Source organism: Dasypus novemcinctus, chromosome 26 (genome assembly GCF_030445035.2).
Source record: "Dasypus novemcinctus isolate mDasNov1 chromosome 26, mDasNov1.1.hap2, whole genome shotgun sequence".
In the NCBI taxonomy this organism is placed as follows: domain Eukaryota; kingdom Metazoa; phylum Chordata; class Mammalia; order Cingulata; family Dasypodidae; genus Dasypus; species Dasypus novemcinctus.
This window is the reverse complement of record NC_080698.1, coordinates 8,043,490-8,066,951: the sequence shown is the minus strand read 5'-3', so window position 1 is coordinate 8,066,951 and position 23,462 is coordinate 8,043,490. Positions and strand designations below refer to the sequence as shown.

The window sequence follows — 23,462 nt, the reverse complement described above, 5'->3', positions numbered from 1 at the left end:
GCTTCTGGGGTTAGGTCATGGGCACGGCGCAGAGCAGTCAGCAGCCTTGCCCACACAGAGGAGGAGGTGGCCCATCATGGGGGTCACAAGCTGGCCTGGAGCTCAGCTGCCCAGGACTGGATCCCAGCTCGGCTGCCTCTCTCTGAGTGACCTCAGCAGATTGCTCAACCTTGCGGCCCTCAGCTGCCTCACCTGTACAGTGGGGAGGGACGCTGCATTGGGGTTAACTGAGCTGCGGGCCGATAAAGAATGATGGTCATGCCGGTTGTGTTCAGTGCAGACCTGTCAGGGCCCATGTCAGGGTGGGTCAAGGAGGGGGTGACAGCAGACACACAAGGAAGGGCCCTTGGGGAGAGATGTGTCCCATTTTCACACTGCAGGCCATCAGACCCCTCATCAGGGATGCACAGGGGCAGATCCAGGGCCTGTGGCCTGGGGGTGGCTGAGGAGCAGGCTTTTCTGGCCTCCCACCCCAGACCGATCCCTTTTTTTTTCCTTTTCTAAGATTTATTTATTTATTTATTTTATTTCTTCCCCCGCCGTTGTCTGCTCTTTATGTCCATTCACTGTGTGTTCTTCTGTGTCCCTTGCATTCTTGTCAGCGGCACCAGCAATCTGTGTCTCGTTTTTGTTGCGTCATCTTGCTGCATCAGCTGTCCGTGTTTGTGGCACCCCCTCCTGGGCAGGGCGCACTTTTTTCATGTGGGGCAGCTCTCCTTATGGGGCGCACTCCTTGCACGTGAGGCTACCCCGTGCGGGGGACACCCCTGCGTGGCAGGCACTCCTTGTGCACATCAGCACTGCAAGTGGGCCAGCTCACCACACAGGTCAGGAGGCCTGGTTTGAACCCTGGACCTCCCATGTGGTAGGCAGACACTCAGTCAGTTGAGCCAAATCCACTTCCCCCAGACTGACCTTTGATCAAGGGTAATGCTGATGGGCTTTAGGGCCAGGGAGCTGATAGCCGTCTCTAGCCACAGGTGTGTGTATGTTTATGCCTATGCAGAAGAGTTCCCAAAAGGGCTCCACCTGGAAGGTGGCAGGTGCAACCTTGAAAGCAGGAGAGAGCTAAGGACAGTGAATTTTATTAAAATTTTTTCTTAGTATTTTCAACAACTATTGAGTCATTTTCATTTTACAGAGATCTCTACTTATAAAGGTGATTTTTTTAGCCTTAGTGAATACTTAGTTTTAAAGTCCTGATCAGATTTTCTCTGCTCTTGAGGAGGGCGTGACTGCCACTTTGCTGGGAGGCTGTTTACAGTCATCCCATCCTTGAGACCGATGGTCAGGGGTCAGCCAAGGGGTCCTGGTGTCTCTCCTGACAGACACAGCCTTCGCCCCATGGTGCGTGCTTTACGTTTGCTGGGCTGCTGAAAGCAGATACCGTGAAACGGGCTGGCTTAACAATGGGCGTTTATCAGCTTACAGTTTCAAAGCTGAGGAAAATGTTCAAATCAAGGCATCATCAAGGTGACACAGTCTTCTCGGAGACTGCCTGCCAGCGATCCTTGACGCCACTGCCACGTGAAGGCACATGGCGGCAGGTGCTGCTGCGGGTCCCTCCCTTCTCTTCAGGTTTCATTGCTTCCAGCTTCTTACATTTGTGGCTCTCTGTCTCTTTCTCTGTATTCATCCTGTTTTAAGGACTCCAGTAAGAGGCTTAAGGCCCATCCTGAATGAAGGGGGTCACACCGTAACTGAAGCAGCCTCATCAGGAGATCCTGCTTCCAATGGGTCCACACGCACAGGAACGATGAATTTTAGGAACTTGCTTTTCTGGGGTCCATACAGTTTCACACCACCACGTGCCCTACAGTCTAACCTCTGCCTTCCTCCCTTCCTCCCAGATAATCAACCTCAGACAGATCCAGGAGGTGTTCAACCAGTTTCGGGTGGTTCTGAGGTGAGGAGCTGTCCCCTCCCCAGCCCTCTCCCACCTCAGGCTGCCGTTTTCATTTCCTGTTACTGTCGGGCACCTGCCTCTAGGCACACTCCCCCCTGCCCTCTCTCCTGTGTGAGGAGCCAGCCCAGAATCCTCGGGGTGCACTCCGGCTCCCGGCGTGCCTGCCGGTCTCTGCCGCTGAGCTGTGGGATCCTCCTGCCCTTTGCTTCCCCTGAGGCGGTGGGGGGCACGGCCCTCCCTTCGACGAGGTGGGCCGTGGTGGACGGATCCAGAGTTCTTTCATGGGACAGGAAGTCTTTATGGGGCTCCAGCCCTGGGCGTGGCTGCAGCAGAGCTTCGTGACTTACTGCACCTTCCGCAGAGGCATTTGTGGTTTATTTGGGTGCAGATGCGTGTGTAGCCTGAGTGACGCTTGCTGGGTGGTGGCATGGGCACCGGTCATCGGATGCTCCGAGACCTGTGAGAGCCAGAACACAGGTGGGGACCACGGCCCAGCAGGCCTCCGTGCTCGTCAAGTGTCATCTTGGAACCCCTGCAAGGCTGCGGGGTGTTTTGGGGTGTGCGTGTTGTGGGTGGGAGGAGGAGCTTGTTTTGTCGGTTTCATCTGGTCGGTTCCTGATGAGGGCATGGCACTGTCACAGGGGACCTCACACAAGGGGTCTCTAACCCTGGTGCTTGGTTCTCGCTCCAGGGGGTTTCGCGTGGTGCCAGGCATTGTTTCCCTCTCTCTCCCAAGCCAACAGGAACAGAAAGTGGAGTCCACCTTGCGCAGGAAGTACACCCTCATCGACAAGAATGACTTTGCAGCCATTTCTGCTGTCCAGAAGGTACGCATGGGTTGCCTCTTTCCAAAAAGGGTCGCTTCAGACTTTCCACCCCCAGACCTTTCCAGAGGCAGCAGGCATCCTGCTTTCAAGAAGACCTAGACTTGCAATAGATGGAAGTAACACCAGGATAAGCGTGGGGTGACCCTTGCAAGGGTAAATCACACATGTGTTCAAAATTATTTCCGTAACTTGGAGACATGGCTAGTAATGAACATGACCAGTTCCAGGAGGTAGATCAGAAACAGGCCGGAAGCTCCTCAGGGCATGCAATGAGGCCCCGGACCCGTGACCGGGGTTGACGTGGAGAGTGGACATCTAGTAGGGTGGGCGGGGCAGCTCTGTGGGGGACAGCCCGAAACTGGCCTCAGTGTGAGCAAGGAACACGCCCACCCCAAGCCTTTGGCTCTCAAATGCCGGGGTGGGGCATGGGCAGACCCCAAGGGGCCTGATCTGTACTCTCACCCACGACCCAGGCAGGACTCATGGATGCTGACGGCCGCCTAGTGGGTGAGCCTGACGGACAAGGCTTCGGGCTTGGGGTCGCCCCTTTCTCTACCAAACCTGGGAAGAAAACCAAGTCCAGGAGAACCTTCAAGGAGCAGCCCAGGTGAGTATCCTTCTGGCTCTGCCCGCCCAGCCCCTGGCCCTCCTCGGTGCGTGGAAGGGGGGCCACGCGCTGCCCCAGGGTCTCAGCCACCGCAGGGCCATGGGAGGTGTCGCTGTTGCCAACACTAGCCACATGTGTGGGGCCTGGGCTGGGGCCGCTTCTGATCCTGCTGCAGCAAGGGGTCACTTCTCATCCTCACAGCATCCCCGCAAGGGGGAAGTTATTGTCCCCTTACACTGATGAGAAAACCCAGGCTCCGGGAGGGCAAGTCACTGCCCCCCCCCCTCCCCTGGGGTCCTTCTGACCTGGGTGACCTGTGCCCACATCCCCTAAGCACTCCAGTCTACCTTGCCCACATTTGCTTAGGGAGCCCAGGAGGGGCAGTAGCAGCAGACAAGAGTACAGGCTCCAGAGCTGACGCTGGGCTCTCCATCCCAGCCCTTACACCCAAGACCTCCCTGTGCCTCCGTTTCCCCATCCCTAAAATGGTAGTAGTGGTAATAATAGAAAAGCCTCAAAGCCACCGAGGTTGTCATGAGCGTAAATGAGCGAATGCAGTCCCTGCCCGCAGAGGTGCTCAACAGATAGCTGTTGTAGTTATTATCATTTGCAAAAGGACGCGGACCGACGTCGGTTGTAGAAAACTGTCATGCGCAGGACATTCGGGTGGCAGAGGTTGCCGGATGGCCCGGCCACCTCCTGCCCCTTCAGGAAGGGCGGTCGCCCCAGCCCCCTCTGCCCTGCCTTGGGGTATTCGGCGTAGTAGCAGACGGCTTCAGGCTGCATCTCTGCGCTGCACTTACTGCAAGAAGAGGGCCGAGGAGGCAGCGGGAAAGAGCCGTGGGTGTCCTCCTGTTGGTGGCTTTCCACAGTGAGGATGTTGCCGCGGGCCGTCACCTGGGGAGGGCGGGCAGCTGCTTTCCCGGGTGCTGGTGTAGTCCCTGAGTTAGGTGGGACGAGCAGGACACACCTGTCCTGCTTTATCATCCGCAGACAGGCCCTCTTGGTGGGTGCTCTGGCTGTCCTTCCTGGGGAGCTTGTGTGGCTAGTACCTCGGCAGCCGTGGTGGCTCCTGGGACCTGTGGCCCACCGCACCCCACAGAGCCACTGGCTTCCGATCCCTGGAGTCCATGCCCATTCTTACCAGGTGTCTCCCGCCGAGACTGCCCAGTGGAGGGCTTCTGGTTCTGATGAAGGGGAGGAAAATGCCCCCGTTGCTGAGAAACCCTCCCTCCTGTCCGCGTGGCTTAGGTTCTTGCTCCACCGTGAGAGGAGCTGGGGCTCCAGGTAGAGTGAGGACTGAGAGAGGCTTGCCTGTGGCACCTAAACACCCCGCTTCCCATAACTGGGCCCTGGGGCCCCGCCTTCTACTTGCAGCTCTTTGGCAAGAAAGGAAGGTGCCAGCAGCCCTGTGAGTGGCAAGGACTTAGATGTGATTTCCACCTCCAAGACCCAGCTGGCCCCTCCCTCCAAGGACGGGGAAGTGAAGGACATGCTTCTGCGGGACCGGGAGACCTCCAGCATTGAGCCTCCCCCTTCAGACTCGCCGAAGGAGGATATTCGCCTCCCCAGGTGACCACCTAACCTTACCTCCTGCGCCAGCTCAGCCAAAACCAGAGTGTGCCCCGCAGTATGTCGAGAGTGCCTACAGCCAGACAAGAAATAAAGTAGGGAGTAACGGGCAACGACCAGGAGCACAGTGCAAAGGGAAGAAACATGATGGCTCATGGATATGCAAAGGAACCAACCTCAGGAGTCATCAGAGATGCACAATGAAACCTGGAATCATTTTAGATCCTCCAAATAGCAAAGATTTAAATAATTAAATTTATTTAAGTAAATAAATTTTTAAAATTAGGTAGTGCATTCAAAACGTACAAAATTCCCAAGGTATGAAAGGGTGCAAACCTATTTCCTTTTCCTCTAGCCACCCAGTTTCTCTCCCTGGTAAGTCAGTAATTCAGTTTTTTGGGAATATATCCTATGGAAATAATTAGAAATGTGGACAAAGATTTATGCAAAATATGTGAGTTACATCATGCATTATAAAAGAAAAAAAAAATTTCTTTTGCAAACACCTTCAATATCCAACCTAAGAGAAAGTGCTAAGTGAATTACCATCTCTGCCCTTGGAAGGGCATGTGTGACAGATTTTGCTCCCAGCCCATGACCATTTCCAGACATTCAGAGACATTGAAAGAATTGTACAGTGAACACCTCTACACCAAACACCTCTTGATTTTAATTCTGCAGTTACATGCTACTCGTTTCATCACACATGCATCTTTCTCTCCATCCATCTTTTTTTTTGTTCATGTATTTTAAAGTAAGTTGCAGGTATCACTTCACTTTCCCTGGCCCCAATACTTTATCCTACACCTCATTAACTAGAGTTCGCAAGGAGTTTTTAATAGCATGAAAGAATGCTTCCATAAAAAAGCAAGATGCAAAACTACATATATTGCATGACCTCAACCATTTAAAAACCTAGCAAAGAAAACCTAGCAAGGAAGGAGGTACACCAAATGTGGTAGCCCGTAGGTGCTGGGTGGGTACGCTTGTCCTTGCTTTCCTCATCTTCTGCAAAGGGCACGCACCCCTCTGTGTGCTCCGTAAAACAGACGAGGGCGTGAGGGCCGCAGTTCAGCTCCTGCCTGGGGTGGAGAGCACCCTGGGTGCCTGGCCACCTACCCACTGAAGCCCCCCCCCGTTCCTCCCTCCCGCCCCCTTCCAGGCCCAGCACCCCGCCCTCCAAGCCCGCGGCTTTTGAGGATTTTAAGAACGAGCGAGGCAGTGAGATCAACCGTATCTTCAAAGAAAACAAATCCATCCTGAATGAGCGGCGGAAAAGGGCCAGTGAGACCACGCAGCGCATCAACTCCATCAAGCGGGAGATGGACGTGACCAAGGAGGCCCTGAATTTCCAGAAGACGCTAAGGGAGAAGCAAGGTAAATGCCCTACCAGGGTGGCAAGGGGCTGTGGGGGGTCAAGATCATCCTCCTCCAAACAGAGCAGCCTTGTGCTCTAGAGGACTAAGGTGGGGTGGGGCTGGGAGGCGACAGAGTCCACGTCGTCAGCCCCTGCCTGTGGGTACCCGTTAGGGCATCATCTCAGACCCAGTGCTGGGCCTTCCGCCAATAGGCTCTGCTGCCCGTGGAGAAACAGGCCCTTGGTCCTGTGCAGGCTTCCTCAGGGAGACGGGCAGCTGCTGACTCCCCAAGGTCTCTGCTGGGTCCTGCCTGGTCAGATTGGGGAGGGGTGCTGTTCAGAACCCCCACGGGGCTGAGGGCTTGCTGTCAGTAGGACCATTCCCAGGCCGAACCTCCGGCAAGTTCTCCTCTCCTAGGGCACGTGGTATGGAGGGAGGGGGCTGGCACACTCAGAGAAGAGGGACCCTAGGGTACGAGGGTGCTTCCCTGGCTTCCCTGACCCCATGCCCTTGTCCCAGTGGCACTGCCCACACCCGCACTGTGGCCTGGGACCTCACGCTTGAGCCTGCGGAGCTCATCTGGGAGGGCCGGTCCAGTGCAGAGTCCCAGCAAGACGAGTGCCTCTGGCTCTGGAGATCTGGAGCAGGCTGGAATCTGCGCTTTAACAAATGATTGCCCCAACTCTGAGGCAGGGGTCCAGGGACAGCGCCCTCTTGGTCACGTTCCACCTCAGTCACATTGAGAAAGGCGCCCTGCAGGGTCCTGGACTTTCTCTTGCTAAATCACAGCCCCATTCCAGGCCAGCTCTCTTGCAATCATCACTGATTTCCTGGGGCGCCTCCCACCTCCTGCAGACCAGATGGGTCCCCTCTCTCCAAGGGGGTGGGTTTCACTCATCTACTTCTCAGAGGGCGACTTTGTTTCCAAGTACTCGGGGCCAATGTGCTCACACCCTGCAGACCAACCACAGGACACTGTTCCAGAAGGCAAGGCCCTCCGCGGTTTCGGGAAACTGGGGAATGCCTATGGTGGTGGCTCCGGTCGTAGCCCCTACCCAGAACCTCCAGGGAGGGGACGTGGAGAAGGTCTTACAGGACCACCCAGCACGTCTTTGGCTCCTCTGCCCACACTTTCTTGGAACACGCAAACCTTATTACATATTACACATTTAAAATGATACACACACACTGCTCTGCTGACATCTCACTCACTCCTACATATGCCTGAAAATGGACATTTTCAAAGGATGCGAAGAAGAGGAAATAGGCAACATTCTACAGATTTTTTAGTTTTATCTGTTGATATCAAAAAATTTTTGTACTTTCTCCCCAAAAGCAGTTATTTTTCCAGTGGTTGTTCAAATTCCACCTTTGTCTGGAGGGGACCAATGAAATCAATTAATTTTTCTAGATAAGTGCTAGGTGCTCACTTGGCCCAGAGAGGACAGTGACCTTAGGAATATTAGTCTTTTGTAAAAGAAAAATTCAAAATCACCCTTTAGTTCAACTCTTAATTTTTTTTTCTTGGAGCTGATCATAAAATCCCTGGGCCATTCAAAAGATGTTCACATTCAGTCTGATCCCTACAGAGTAAAGACTCGGCTCTGTAAAGGATTTGTGCTAATCAAAGGATCCCACGTCAGGATGTCCCACAGCACACAGACCACAGCAGGTTCCTCTGCTCTGAAGGGGGCTGGTAAGGGTGACTCTGTACTCTTCTCCTGCTCCCCCAATGTTTCGAGTTGGGACCCTTACTTCTCTATTAATGGTATCTGTGATACTTAGCGTGTCTTTCTTTCCCCAGTAAATCTCAGTGCCCCCCGCAGGACCCGCTTAACATGCTGCCTCTGCTGAGCTTTCCAGGCCATGTGGCAGGAGCAGCTGTTTGAGTGGCTCCACCACCATGTTATCTGTTTGTTTGTTTTTCAGAGAAGTTGTGGGTTTACAAAACCATTGTGCATGAAATGCAGGATTCCCGTAGACCACCCTAGCGCCACCACCTTGCCTTGGTGTGGAACCTTTGTTAAAACTGATGATAGCACTTTTTAATAATTGAACTATTTTTTTAAACAGTAGTTACCTTTGTTACCCTTGATGTAAGATTATTAAAATAGTACTCTTAACTATCATCCATAGTTTTTAGGTGTATTTTTCCCATATATCACCCTATTATTGACACTGTATATTAGTGTCTTATATTTGTTATAATTCATGAAAGAACTTTATTATATTTGTACTATTACGTGTAGTCCATTGTCTATAATAGGGGTCACTGTGTTATATACTCCCAGACTTTATTTTTTCATTTTTATTCTAGTAACATAATATGACCTAACCCTTTTATGGATTCCCTTTTTAACCACATTCACCTACATAATTCAATGCTGTTAATTACACTCACAATAATGTGCTATCATCTCCACCATCCGTTTCCAAACCTTTGCAATCAACCTAATTAGAAATTCCATACCAATTAAGCATGAGCTCTCCATTCTCTACCCCCAGTTTATCCCCTAGCAACCTGCATTCTAGAGTCTAATTCTATGAGTTTCCTTATTATAATTAGTTCATATCAGTCAGATCATACAATATTTGTCCTTTTGTGTCTGGCTTATTTCACTCAGCATAATGTCCTCATGGGTCTTTCATGTTGTCTCATGTATAAGGACTTCATTCCTTTTTACAGCTGAATAGTATTCTACCTGTGTTGTATTTAGTCTCCCAAAGAGATGCCAATGCAAAGTACCAAAATTCTGTTGACTTTTATAAAGGGTATTTATTTGGGGTAAAATGTTACAGCCCCAAGGCCATGGAAAGCCCAGCTCAAGGCACCAAAAGAGGTGCTTTCTCACCAAAGTCAGCTGCCACGTCTTGAAGCAAGATGGCGGGCGGTCTCTGACTGGTCTCTCCTTCCCCTCCGGCTTCCTCTCCCTCTTGAGCTGCGTGGGCCCAGCCTCTCGAGGCTTCCTGCTTAAATGATCCTGTCATTCTCTCTTTCCTGACATAGGGCTTGTTTCTTTCTGGGCTTTCTATATCAGGCTTGGCTGGTCAGCTTTTCCCAATCTCAGTTGTAAGCTATCAGGCAAAATGGCTCATCTCTTCCCGCGGCCCCAGTTGTTTGAGCCTTCTCCTTTCTGCCATATGGCAGGATCAAAAATGACAGAGCTCTCTCTTCCCGTGTGTCTGTCTCTTTAAGTGTCCATTTATATCAGACCTAGCAAGGGGGTGGGAACTCAACCTGAGTCACACCCACTGATTTAGTCAAATCAAAAGCCCAAAGCACTCTTATCAAATAATCTAATCAAAGTCTCCTCAACTAAATTTAAAGCAATCAAAGTGTATCACACCCAGAGGAATAGTTTACATAATCTTTGTCTTTTGGGGATTCATAAAATGTTCACAAATGGCCACATATGTATAAACCACATTTTGTTTGTCTGTTCATTGTTTGATGAACCCTTGGATTGCTTCCATCTTTAGGCATTTGTGAATAATGCTGCTGTGAACATTGGCATGGAAATATCTGTTTGAGACCCTGCTTTCAACTCTTCTGATAGCAAAATTGCCAAGTCATATGGTAATTCTATGTTTAACATCCTGAGGATCTGCCTAACTGTCTTCTACAGTGACAGCACCATTTTACATTCCCATCAGCAATGAATGAGTGTTCCTATTTCTCCACATCCTCTCCAATACATGTAATTTTACTTTTTTTGTTGTTGTTTTTCCTTAATTTTCTTAATAGTAGGCATTCTACTGGGTGTGGAATGATATTTCATTGGTTTTGATTTGCATTTCTCAAATAGTGATGTTGAACATATTTTCATGTGCTTTTTAGCCATTTGTATATCCTCTTTGGAGAAATGTCTATTCAAGTCTTTTGACCATTTTTTAAATGGCGTTGGTGGTTTTTTTTAAATTGTCGAGTTGTAAGATTTCTTTATATATTCTGGATATTAAACCCTTATCAGATATGTAGTTTCCAAATATTTTCTCTCATCGAATAGGTTGTCTTTTCACTTTCATAATAAAGTCCTTTGAGGCAAAAAAGTTTTTAATCTTGCAGAGATCCTATTTATCTATTTATTTCTTTCATTGCTTGCACTTTCAGTGTAAAGCCTAAGAAACTGTCGCCCAACACAAGACCCTAAATTTTCTTCTAGGTGTTTTATAGTTCTGGTTAGGTCTTTGATCCATTTTGAATTAATTTTTATATACGGTGTGAGATAAGGATCTTCTTTCATTCTTTTGCATAGGGATATCCAATTCTCCCAGCACTATTTGTTGAAGAGACTATTGAGTAGACTTGGCAGCCTTGTCAAAAATCAATTGTCTGTAAATATGATGGTCTATTTCTGAATGCTCATTCGATTCCATTGGCCAATATATCCTTGTTGCAGTACCATGCTGTTTTGACCACTGTAACTTTGTAATTGTAGTATGTTTTAAAGCCAGGATTTCCCCTTAGCTTGCTCATTACTAGTGTATAGAAACCCTACTGATTTTTGTGTATTGATTTTTTTTAAAGATTTATTTTTATTTATTTCTCTTCCCTTCCTCCTCCACCCAAGTTGTCTGTTCTCTGTGTCCATTTGCTGTGTGTTCTGCATCCGCTGGCATTATCAGGCGGCACTGGGAATCTACATCCCTTTTTTGTTGCATCATCTTGCTGCATCAGCTCTCTGTGTGTGCGGTACCACTCCTGGGTGGGCTGCACTTTTTACACATGGGGCGGTTCTCCTTGTGGGGTACACACCTTGCTCATGGGGCACCCCTCCACCGGGGCGTCCCTGCATGGCATGGCATGTGTGTGGCAGCTCTGCACATGGGCCAGCTTACCACACAGGTCAGGAGGCAATGGGGATCGAACCCTGGACCCTCCTTATGGTAGATGGATGCTCTGTCAGTTGAGCCACATCCGCTTCCCCGTGTGTTGATTTTGTACCCCACCACTTTGCTGAATTTATTTATTAGCTGTAGTAACTTTGTTATAGATTTTTCAGGACTGTCTATATATAAGATCATGTCATCTCTAGATAATGAGTTTTAGCTCCTCCTTTACAATTTGGATGCCTTTTATTTCTTTTTCTTGTGTAATTGCTCTAGCTAGGATTTCTAGTACAATATTGAAGCACAGTGGTAACAGTGGGCATCCTTGTCTTGTTCCAAATCTTAGAGGGAACACTTTCAGTCTTTCACCATTGAGTATGATATTAACTGTGGGTTTTTCATATACGCCCTTTATCAGGTTGAGGAAATTTCCTTCATTACTATTTTTCTAAGTGTTTTTATCAGGAGAGATGCTGGATTTCATCAAATGCCCTTTCTGTGTCAGTGGAAACGATCATGTGGTTTTTTTCCCCTTCGTTTTGGGGATTTGTTATTGTGATGTATTATATTAATTGATTTATTTAATGATGAACCACCCTTGCATACCTAGAATAAAACTCACTTGATCATGGTGTGTAATTCTTTTTTTTTTTAATTGAATTTTTTTATCCACCCCCCCTTGTGGCTTGCTTGCTGTCTGCTCTGTGTCCATTTGCTGTGTGTTATTCTGTGCCTGCTTGTATCCCTTTGTTGTGTCACCTTGCTGCGTCAGCTCTCCGCAGCACGCGGGCCAGCTTGCCTTCACAAGGAGGCCCAGGACACCACCCCAGGGCCTCCGAAATGGTAGATGGGAGCCCAGTCATTTAAGCCACAACCACTTCCCTGTGTAATTCTTTTAATGTGCTGTTAGATTCAATTTGCAAGTATTTTCTTGAGGATTTTTGCATCTATTTTCATAAGAGAAATTGATCTGTAATTTTCTTCTATCTTTATCTGGCTTTGGTATTAGGGTTGGCCTCATAGAATGACTTAGGTAGTAGTCCCTCCTCTTCAATATTTTTGGGAGAGTTTGAGCAGGATTGGTGTTAATTCTTCTTGGAATGATTGGTAGAATTCACCTGTGAAGCCAACTGATCCTGGACTTATTTAGGAGAAGGTTTTTCATGACTGATTCAATGTCTTTACTTGGAATTAGTCTGTTGAGGTCGTATGTTTCTTGTAGAGTCAGTGTAGGTTGTTTGTGTGCTTCTAGGAATTTGTTCATTTCCTTTGTGTTGTCTACTTTTTGGCTTACAGTTGTTTTTAGTGTCCTCTTACCCTTTTTATTTTTGTGGGACCAGTAGTAATGTTTCCCCTCTCATTTCTGATTTTATTTATTTATATCAGCTCTTTTTTCCTTTATCCATCTAGCTAAGGGTTTGTCAATTTTATTGATCTTTTCAAAGAACTTTGGTTTTGTTGATTCTGTTGTTTTTTGTTTTCTTTTCAGTTTCATTTACATCTGCTCTGATATTTGTTATTTCTTTCCTCCTGCTTGCTTTGGGATTAGTTTGTTGTTCTTTTTCTAGTTTCTTCAGATATGTAGTTAAGTTCATAATTTTAGTTAGTTTTTTTTTTTTTTTGGAGATACTGGAGATTGAACCTAGAACCTTGTGCACAGGAAGCAGGTGCTCAGTCATTGAGCTATAACTGCTCCCTCTTTCTTTCTTCTTCTTCTTTTTTTGTCTTTTTTTGGAGGTACCAGAGCTGGGGATTGAGTCTGTGACCTAGTATGTGGGAAGCTGGCCCTCAACCACTGAGCCACATCAATTTCCCTGAGTTGGCTTCCTCATTTGTTTTGCTTCTTGTTCATTTCTGTCTCACCAGGAGGCACTGCAAACCAAAACCAGGGCCACCCATGTGGGAGGTGGGAGCTCAACACCTGAGCCACATCTATTGCCTTTCTTATTTTTAATGTAAACTCTTAGGGTTATAAGTTACCCTCTCAGGCCCTGCCTTTGCTGCATCCCATAATTTTTGATATACTCTGTTCTTATTTTCATTTGTCTCAAGATATTTACTGATTTCCCTTGCAATTTTTTCTTTGACCCACTGACTGTTTAAGAGTGTATTTAACTTCCATATATTTGTGGATTGTCTAGTTCTCCACGTTATTGATTTCCAGCTTCATTCCATTATGATCAGAGAAGATGCTTTGTATAATTCAATCTTATTTTATTTATTGAGATCAGCTTTGTGACCCAACATATGGTCTATACTGGAGAAAAATCCATGGGTACTTGAGAAGAATATATTACCTGCCAAGTTCAGAATGCAATTTTCTGTATATGTCTGTTAGGTCTAGCTCTTTTATCATCACCTTCAAGTTCTCTGTTTCTTTGTTGATATTCTGTCTAATTGTTCTGTCTATTGATGATAGTGGTGTACTGAAGTCTCCAACTATTATTTTAGAGGTGTTTATTTATCCCTTCAGTTTTGCCAGTGTTTCCCTTATGTCTTTTGGGGCACCGTGGTTTGGTGTACAAATGTTTTTGATTGTTATTTCTTCTTAATGGATTGCCCTTTTCTTTGTCTCTTATAACAGCTTTGGCTTAAAATCTGTTTTGTCTGATAGTAGTATAGCAACCCCAGCTCTTTTTTGGTTACCATTTGCATGGAATGTCTTCTTCCAATCTTTCACTTTCAACCTTTTTGTGTCTTTCTTTGTGTCTAAGGTGAGTCTTAAACAACATATAGTTGAGTCATGCTTCTTTTTCCACTCTGCTAATTTGTGTCTTTTGATTGGGGAGTTTAATCCATTAACATTCAGTGTTATTACTATAAAGGCAATACTTACTTCAGCCATTTGATCTTTGGATTTTACATCACATCTTTTTTTGCCTTTTTATTCCTTCGTTGCAACCTCCTTCTCTGTATAGTTGATTTTTTAAAAAATTTAATTATCGAAGACCTTAATATACCACTCTCAGGATAACAGTTCAAGTGATCCAAAAAAAGTAATTAAAGATATAGAAAACCTAAATAACATAGACAAATTTTATGAATATGTTTCTATTTTCTATTATGAAAATAGAGATTAATCATCTCAGGCATGGATGGAACATTCACAAAAATTAATTACATGTTACATTGCAAAAGTGGAAGCTTTTCAAACAATTCTCAATCACAATGATAACTATTTTTTAAAGAGGAGGGAATGACCATTCACCTTTAAATATAAAAAACATATAAAAGTAAAAAATAAAAAGCAAACAAACAGATTACACACATATCTGTGCTCTATAAACCACATAGGTGAAAGGGGAAATAAAGATTGAAATTATAAGATTTCTAAAATCATTAAATTTAAGCACAACAGCAAGATCAATGGGGTATATTTACAGGAGTAATTACAAGAAAATACATAGCCTTCAATACATTTTTCAATAAAAGTGAGAGGCTAAACATAAATAAATTTTTAAATAAAAAATCTAAAAAAGCAAAGAAAACCAAAAGAAAGCACAGGGAAGTAAATAATACAGACAAGCAAAAATTAATGAGATAAAGAATAGAAAAATCAGCAGATATAGATAATTATGTAAAAAATTCCTGGTTCTTTGAAAAAAAAAAGAAATGGACATATTACTTTTTATCCTAATCAACAGAAAAGAAAGCACAAAAATACATGATAAAAAATGGTGAGGGGAAATGACCATTGAAATAGAAGAATTTTTTTTTAAAACATGATATTGCATTGAACATATCTGTGCAAATAAATTTGAAAACCTAGATGAAATAGATGATTTTCTAGAAAAATATATTTCACTAAAAATTTACCCTATTTGAAATAGAAAACTTAAACAGATCTTGTGGAAGAAATAAACTTATCAAGCAACAATGCCAAAAAAATCATCAGGCTTACATGATTTCATAAGGGAATTCTACCATACCTTCTAAGACCATATAGTGCCAATGCCATGTAACTTGTTCTAGAGCATAGAAAATGAAGGAAAGCTTCCAAATTCTTTATATTTATGAGGCAAATAATACTGTTGATCTCTACATCTGATAAAAGTAGCATATACCAAAAAAGAACATTTCAGACCAATATTCAAATAAAAATTGGTAAGAAAAAAACATAAAAATTGATATAAAGGGAAGCCAGTGTGGCTCAACAGATAGAGCATCCATCTACCGTATAGGAGGTCCAAGGATTCGATACCCAAGGCTTCCCGGCTCGTGTGGTGAGCTGGTCCACACGCGGTGCTGCTGCATGCAAGGAGTGCTGGCCTATGCAGAGATGCCCCCACATAAGGGTGACCCCTGTGCAAGGAGTGGCCCCTGCACAAGGAGAGCCCCCCTGTGTGAAACCACAGCCCACCCAGGAGTGGTGCCACACACACGGAGAGCTGATGCAGCAAGATGACGCAACAAAAAGAGATAAAGATTCCCCAATGTGAGAATACAAGCAGACACAGAAGAACACACATCGAATGGACACAGAGAGCAGACAATGGGGGGGGGGGTGCAAATAAATAAATCGTTTTAAAAAATGTTGCTTTAAAAAAAATTGATGTAAAAACACTAAGTAACACATTTCTGATGAATATGCTCTAAAAAGTAAAACTTTCAATAATTAAACTGATTAAAATAATGAAAGTTCAGCCAGATAGCTAGCTATAGTATTAACATAGAGAAATTATAATCTTTATATACAATGACCATCTAGAAGATGTAATGCAAGAAAACCTAATTTACAATGGAATTTTTTAAAAAAGAAAATATGTAAAAATAAACAGAAAATGTGCAAAAACATTACAAAGAAGACCTTTCAAACATTCCTGAAAAACAGAAAATGTGCAAAAACATTACAAAGAAGACTTCAAACATTCCTGAAAAAACATGAAGTAGATCTTGCTTAGGATGACTCAATGGCATAAATATGTTCATTCTTTTTATAAATTTAATGCAACCCCAATAAAAATACCCACCCTTTTGGAAGCTAGACAAATTAATAATAAACTTGTATTAAAAATAAACATTCAAAAATAGCTAGGAAAACACTGAAGGAAAAAAAAAGCTGTCAGAGAAGTCTAGCCCTACCAGCTTTTAAAATCTACCATAGTATGAAATAGAAAGTCCAAAACAGTCCAAGTACTAAGAAAATTTAGTTGCTTAAAGGTTGCTTCTCAAATCATTGGCACACTGATGGAATTGGTAATAAGTCATGTAAGGACAACTGGATAGCCATTTAGAAAAAGGTAAAATTGGATCCATACCTCATACCATACACAGGGTTAAACTTCAGGTGGTGTAGAGAACTAATTTTTAAAATGAACCTACAGAAGCACTAGGAAAAAATGGGTGAGTTCCTTTATAATCTGGTTCAGAGCTCAAAATCCAAATATAATAAAAGAGATTATTGATAAATTTGTCTTCCTAAAAGTAAAAATAAAGTTTTCCACATGATGATAAAAACCCACCATGTATAGTTGATCTTTTGTAATGTATCTGACTGATCCCTTTCTCATTGGTTTCTCTTTATTTTAAAAATAATTTCTTTGTGGTTACCCTGAGATTTATATTGCATAGCCCACATCTATAATCTACTAATTTGAAAAGATACCAAATTATTTTATTTATTTATTTATTTTTAAATATTTATTTTATTTATTTCTCTCCCCTTCCCCCCTTGTCTGCTCTCAGTGTCTTTGCGCTGTGTGTTCTTCTATGCCAGCTTGTATTCTTGTCAGCAGCACCGGGAATCTGTGTCTCTTTTTGTTGCATCATCTTGCTGTGTCAGCTCTCTGTGTGTGCAGCACCACTCCTGGGTGGGCTGTGCTTTTTTCACACAGGGCCGCTCTCCTTACAGGGCGCAGGCCTTGCATGTGGGCTCTCCTACGTGGGGGGACACCCCTGCGTGGCATGGCACTCCTTGTGTGCATCAGCATTGCACATGGGCCAGCTCCACATGGGTCAGGAGGCCCTGGGTTTGAACCCTGGACCTCCCATGTGGTAGGCAGACACTCTATCAGTTGAGCCACGTCTGCTTCCCCCAACTTAGTTTAAATAGCATACCTAATTCTCTGAATTTTCATTTCTTCACACTGCTTGAAGTTATTCTCTCCTGTCTCTTCCTTTCAACTTGCAGAACTCCCTTTCATAATTCTTGAAGGGCAGGCCTTTGTTGATAAATTCTCTCAGTTTCTGTTTATCTGTGAATGTTTTACACTCCTTATTTTTGAAGGTTAGTTTTTCCAGATTAAGAAATTTTGGCTAGCAGTTTTTCTCACTCAGTACATTAAATATATCATACCAATGTTTTCTTACCTCCATGGTTTCTGATGAGAAATTGGCACTTAGTCTTATTGAGGATCTCTTGTATGTGATTAATTGCTTTTCTTTTGCTGCTTTCAGAATTCTCTATCTTTGGCATTTGACAATCTGATAAGTATGTGTCCCATAGTAGGTTTAGTAGGGTTTATTCTGTTGGAGTACATTGCGTTTCTTTGACATGTATATTTATGTCTTTCATAAGAGTTGGGGAATTTTCAGCCATTTTTCCCTCAGATATTCTTTTTGCCCCTTTTCCCTTCTCTTCTCCTTCTGGGACACCCTAAGATGTCTATGTTTGTGCACTTTGTGCTTTACTTCAAATCCTGAAGACATTGTTATATTATTTCTATTCTTTTCTCTATCTGTTCTTCTCACTGTTTTGATTGCCATCTCTTCTAGTTCACTGATTCATTCTTCTGCTTGTTCAAATCTGTTGTTGTATGCCTCAGGTATTTTTATTCTCTACTATTGTGCCTTTCATCCCCATAATTTCTGTTATGTTTCCTTTTACACTTCCAAATTATTTTTCATGTTCATACATTGTCTTCTTAATATCCTTTTTTTCTTGATGCATATTTTCCTTCATCTTCTTGAATTGATTTAGATTTGTTTTTACTTCTTTGATTTATTGTTTCAAAGTCTGTGTCTCCTCTGAATATTTTATTTGTTCCCTTGACTGAACCATATTTTCCTGTTTCTTAGTATGGCTTGTAATTTTTTGCTGATGTGTAGGCATCTGATTATCTTGATGAGTTAACTCCGAAGAATAGTTTCCCCCTCTTGTGTAGGGTATTATTGTTAATTGGCTTTGTGTTAAGGCTCTTCTTTGATGCTTGGTCCAATTTCTCCTGGACATTTAGAATAGCCTGAGTTTAACTAATCAGATTTTCTCAGCTCTTCTTCATCTGATTCTTGCCCTGGGTATGCAGTACAGTTTTTAAGATTGTACTTTTTGTGCAACTGTTTCACCTCCAGGAGAAAGCTTCCTTTCTTCTGTTCCTTCTCTGGGAATCTTGATCTATACTATTTGTTTTTATGCAGAATTTTCTACTCAGCTCCTGTGATTTGTTTAAAATTTTTCCCTCACTCAGTGTCCCATTTTCCTTACACTTTTCGGTTCAGGGACCCTCCAGTCTTACCAGAAGTTCAATTTAACCATGCCCCTCTTTTTTTCTCTCTCTCTCTTTGAGGGTTTTCTGCCTTTCATTTCTGCCCTGGTAGGTTATCCTGCCTCAGAAAGCCATATGAGTTCAATCCAGAAAGGTGGGTCACTCCAGAAAAGTCTGTTTTGCCTTTCGGGACTCCTGCTGGCAGGGACTGGGTTGAGTAAGTGTAGCACTTGGCCACTGCCAGGCTGCCCCGATTCCCTGCACCCCCTCCCACCGCAGTGGGGGTGGCTTTTGTATATAGCACTCCTCAGCAGCTTGTGTTCTGCCCTGAGTCTTTGCAAACATGGGTCCCTATGTCTGGATATGGTGAGGTTCTACCTTATTGCTGTGAGGGTCCCCATAGCCTGTGTCCCCGGTGAGAGGGACCTGGGCCACTGCCTCTGGAGAACTCCTAAGCTTTGCATGGAACTGAGTGAGGGGAAGAGAAAAAGGACCTGCTGGTCTGGGATGAAGTTTCCTACCTGATATTTTTTTCCTTTCTTCAATTCAGCATTTGTGGAGTCTCTACCATCCTCCAGAGTTTGAAGCAAGTGGAATTTGTCCATATAATTCACTGAATCTCTGGGAAGGATTTTTCAGGGGATGTCTTACATCACCATGTTGATGATATCATGCCCATGAACCATGTTAGCTTGTCTAAACCCAAAAATCCTCACCAAACTGACAAACCCTAAAAAGATCCCCTTGTGAAGAGATCCCCATGTGTGGAAGAGATGGCTAATAGCACACCTGATCCCTCCTGCCCTCCTGGAACTCTGTAGCCTTTCTATGTGATAAAAATTGTCTACTAACAAGAAAGCTGGTGGGAAACAGATGTGGCTTAACCATTTGGGCTCCCATGTACCATATAGAAGGTCCAGGGTTTGATGCCCAGGGCCTCCTGGTGAGGGCAAGCTGGTCCATGTGGCAAGCTGGTCCATGTGGCAAGCTGGCCCAAGCAGAGTGCCAGCCCACGTGGGAATGTTGCCCCACACAGGAATGCCACCCTGCATGGGAATGCCGCCCCTCACGGGAAAGCCACCCTGCACAGGAATGCCGGCCAACACGGAGAGCTGACAGAGCAAGATGATGCAACAAGAGACACAGAGGAGAGAAAATAAGAAGACATAGCAGAACAGGGAGCTAAGGTGGCACAAGAGAGTTATCGCCTCTCTCCCACTCTGGAAGTTCCCAGGATCAGTTCCTGGAGCCACCTAATGAGAATACAAGCAGACACAGAAGAACACACAGCGAGTGGACACAGAGCAGACAACGGGGGGAACGGGGAAACCTGGGGTGGGGGGGAATAGATAAAATAAATCTTTTTTTTTTTTTTTTTTAAAGAAAGCTGGTAAATGTTGATCTCATCAAGAAGACAATTTGAAGTATGGATTTACCTTGACCATTATTATTGGTGAATCTTGCCCAAAGTGTCTTGTAGAATTAGTCAGTGATGGCAGTTTGTGTATATAATTTACCAAAAAGCATCCATCCATATATTAGGAGTGTTTGCTGAATATCTTTTACTGATAGGGGTTTAAGATCAACATAAGTGTGGCACACGGGCATCTCTGCGCCCTTCTGCCCACCCCTCCCGTGTGTCCTAAAATGCCAGCATGACCCCACTGATCTGAGACCCCTCCCCACCTGTGAGAATTCAGGCCCCAGCGGAACATACCAGATCCCTGGAATCTGGCCCCCTTCGTGCTGTGCCCACTTCCCCGCCCCCTCAGCCCTTCCTCTGGTCTCCTGACTCCATGCTTTGCCAGCGTGGTCCCCTCTCTCCTGAATGCCTCTTTCCCCCATCCCGCTGGATGCCTCCTCGTTCCCTGACTCCCTCCATTCTCCTGCAGGTGAATATGAGAACAAGGGGCTGATGATCATTGACGAGGAAGAATTTCTGCTGATCCTGAAGCTCAAAGACCTCAAGAAGCAGTACCGCAACGAGTACCAGGACCTGCGGGACCTCAGGGCTGAGATCCAGTACTGCCAGCACCTGGTGGACCAGTGTCGCCACCGCCTGCTCACAGGTGTGCCGGGCAAGAAGTCCGGCCAGACACCTGAGGTCCAGGGAGGGGCAGGGCAGGGCCACCGTCAGGGCCCCGGAAAGTGCCTATGGAGCTTCTCTCTGGCCGAGGCAGGGGCCAGGGAGGGGCTCCAGATGTGTGGTTTCCAGGACTGTGGAGGCTGGAGATGGAGACGGGGACAGGCTGAGGCCCTGGAGCAGGGAGTGGCCAAGGGGTGAGGCTGGGACAGGCACACGGCAGACAGACAGGCACACACAGCATCTGCCCGCTTCCTCAGGGCTTTCGCAGACCTTAAGGTGCTGTCTCCCTGCCCCCTTGCAGAATTTGACATCTGGTACAATGAGTCCTTCATCATCCCTGAAGACGTGCAGGTGGCCCTGAAGCCAGGGAGCGCTATCCGGCCGGGCATGGTGCCTGTTAGCAAGCTCATGTCTCTGGTGAGTGGCATGAGGGCAGGGGTGGGGATGATGGACAAGTGGGGGCTGTGCCCCTTCTGCCCCTGTTCTCTCCACAAACCTCCACAAGCATGGCAGGACGGAGCAGGCAGGGGGGCAGGTGCAGGTCTCTCCCAGTTGTCAAGGGGTAGGGGCACAGCAAAGCCACTCTTGCTGTTGCCAGGCTTCGGTGACTCATCCTGCCAAGAGGGCAGTGACAGGGTATCTGTAGGAATGCTTGGAGGCCATCATGAGCTTCCCCGGGTGGGAGTTTGAAAACCCAATAAGGGACTGCCCTGATGCCCACCACAGGCCCTGCCACGGTAGGTCCTGATGACACCAGGCTGAAGGGTCTGTGGTGGGTGTGGGCCTCCCCCAGGGAGAAGATGACCAGGACAAGTTCAGCCAGCTACAGCAGACAGTGCTGCCCGAGGGCCCAGACTCCATCTCCTTCTACAATGCCAAAGTCAAGACAGAACAGAAGGTGACTCGGTCTCCAGGAGGGCGGGGGTCTCAGGAACCGCATAACCAGGACACCCAGGACCATACTCCCTACTTTAGAGGGGGAACATAATGCCAGTTCCGCGAGATCCAGAGTCACCTGCAGTCAGTGGGTGCCCTCTGCCAGCTCCAGAGTCCAGGGACTGGACTGGACCCCATTAGGGCTCCTCAGACCGTGGCAAGTGCTAGACCAGCCCATGTGTGGTTAACAGCCTCAGACAGGGCCTGGGGACCCCCTGGTGCCACAGCCTGTCGGAGAACCTCCCTGGCAGAGCCCACGCTGGACAGATGGCAGTGAACGTGCAGCCAAGGCAGAGCTGGCTGTGGCACTAGCCCACAGCCAGGCCTGGGACCCTCCTCCGAGTGGGTGCAGCTGGAGCAGAGGGACACTACTCTGTGGAGGCCCAGCCTGGAGCCAGAGCAGAGAGCCCTGTGCCCAGAAAGGTTCTAACACAGCAGGTGGCAGGCACGCGTGGGCCTCGAGGGAGCACGTGCTTTTACAAATATTCTCATGGTTATTCATTTCCATTTTCAGTAGGTGATACATTCAGGAGGTTTAAGCGTTAAAAAACATAACTGTTCAAGCACCGCAACACCTTCCAGCTCCCACCAAATCCCTCTCACTTGTGTCTAGTATTCCGTGCACATTGTTCTGTATTTTGCTGTTCCCGTTTAATAATCCCAACATCCCCATAATCCTTAACGTTCTAAAGGCCTTTCCATGTCAGTCCACAGGCTTCCAGCCACGTGGTGGCCCTCCAGTGCGGGGACATACCATCGTTTACTGACCCCATCTCGTGCTGAGGGGCATTCAGGAAGTTCCATTTCTTTACTATAACAAATAGTGCTGTGACAATTAGCATTGTACAAATGTGAATTCACACACACATGAATATATGTGGAAAGTACATGTGTACAAGTGGGATCAAAGGGACACTTGCCGTTTGGGAGGACGGTAGATCCGGGCCCATCCACACTCCCCAGGAGGCTCTGGGATGTCTCTTTCCCACAAGCTCACCCACAAGATTCATTATCCTGCTTCTAAATTTTTTTCCTAATCTTAAATGTGGAAAATGGGCTCTCAATTCAGCTTTGTATTTCCCATATTATGAGTGAGCTCAAGCCTCTTCTTCATATGTTTAGGGGCCATTTTAATTTCTTTTCCTCTTCTTGTCTTTTGTGTATTTTCTATTGGTTGTTGGTCTTTTTCTTATTAGTTTTCTACATTAGGGAGATTAGCTCTTTGTAATATGGAGTTACAGATATTGTCCCTGTTTGTCATTTGCCTTTACTTTGGGTTTTGGTAGTTATTTTGTCAATTTGTTTAATATCAAGTTTGGTAGTCTTTTCTTTCTTGGCTTCTGGACTTGTGTCATAATTAGAAAGGCCTTCCCTCAGTTGAGTCTCTTTTTTTTTTAAGATTTATTTTTTAGTTATTTCTCTCCCCTTCTGCCCCATTGTCTGCTCTCTGTGTCCATTCCTGCCTCAGCAGAAGTCATCAGGTTCTAGCAAAGCATCCCAGAGAGGCGTCCGCTTGCATTATCCTGCAGCACTGGGAAACTGCATCTCTTTTCTGTTGCGTCATCTTGCTGCATCAGCTGTCTGTGTGTGCGGTGCCACTCCTGGGCAGGCTGCGCTTTTTTCACATGGGGTGGCTCTTCTTACGGGGCGCTCTCCTTGCACGTGGGACTCCCCTACACTGGGGATACCCCTGCATGGCAGGGCACTCCTTGTGCACATCAGCACTGTGCAATGGCCAGCTCACCGCACTGGGCAGGAGGCCCTGGGGATTGAACCTTGAACCCTCCATCTGGTAGGCGGATGCCCTATCAGTTGAGCCATGTGTGCTTCCCTCAGTTGAGTCATTCTTTACATTTAGGCTTAAGTTGACATTTTTCCCTGACGTGGATGGTTGCGAGAAGTCAAAATCCACTCAA

At 46.0% G+C, this 23,462-nt stretch overlaps 1 protein-coding gene across 10 annotated transcripts in view; it reads left to right on the top strand.

Annotated features, from left to right (window-relative positions):
* Positions 1–23,462, top strand: part of KIF9 (kinesin family member 9) — a 115,880-nt gene that overhangs the window by 56,099 nt on the left and 36,319 nt on the right. For 6 of the 10 annotated variants that reach the window (XM_058288511.2, XM_058288514.1, XM_071212025.1 and 3 more), the window contains 7 exons: positions 1,851–1,906; positions 2,643–2,733; positions 3,207–3,340; positions 4,718–4,912; positions 6,075–6,289; positions 20,417–20,593; positions 20,912–21,027. In XM_058288511.2, coding sequence (XP_058144494.1) covers positions 1,851–1,906; positions 2,643–2,733; positions 3,207–3,340; positions 4,718–4,912; positions 6,075–6,289; positions 20,417–20,593; positions 20,912–21,027 — 984 coding nt within the window. Of the gene's footprint in view, positions 1–1,850; positions 1,907–2,642; positions 2,734–3,206; positions 3,341–4,717; positions 4,913–6,074; positions 6,290–20,416; positions 20,594–20,911; positions 21,028–21,403; positions 21,509–23,462 lie in introns of all 10 variants that reach the window. The other 4 variants (XM_058288510.2, XM_058288507.2, XM_058288506.2 and 1 more) reach the window with 1 other exon arrangement.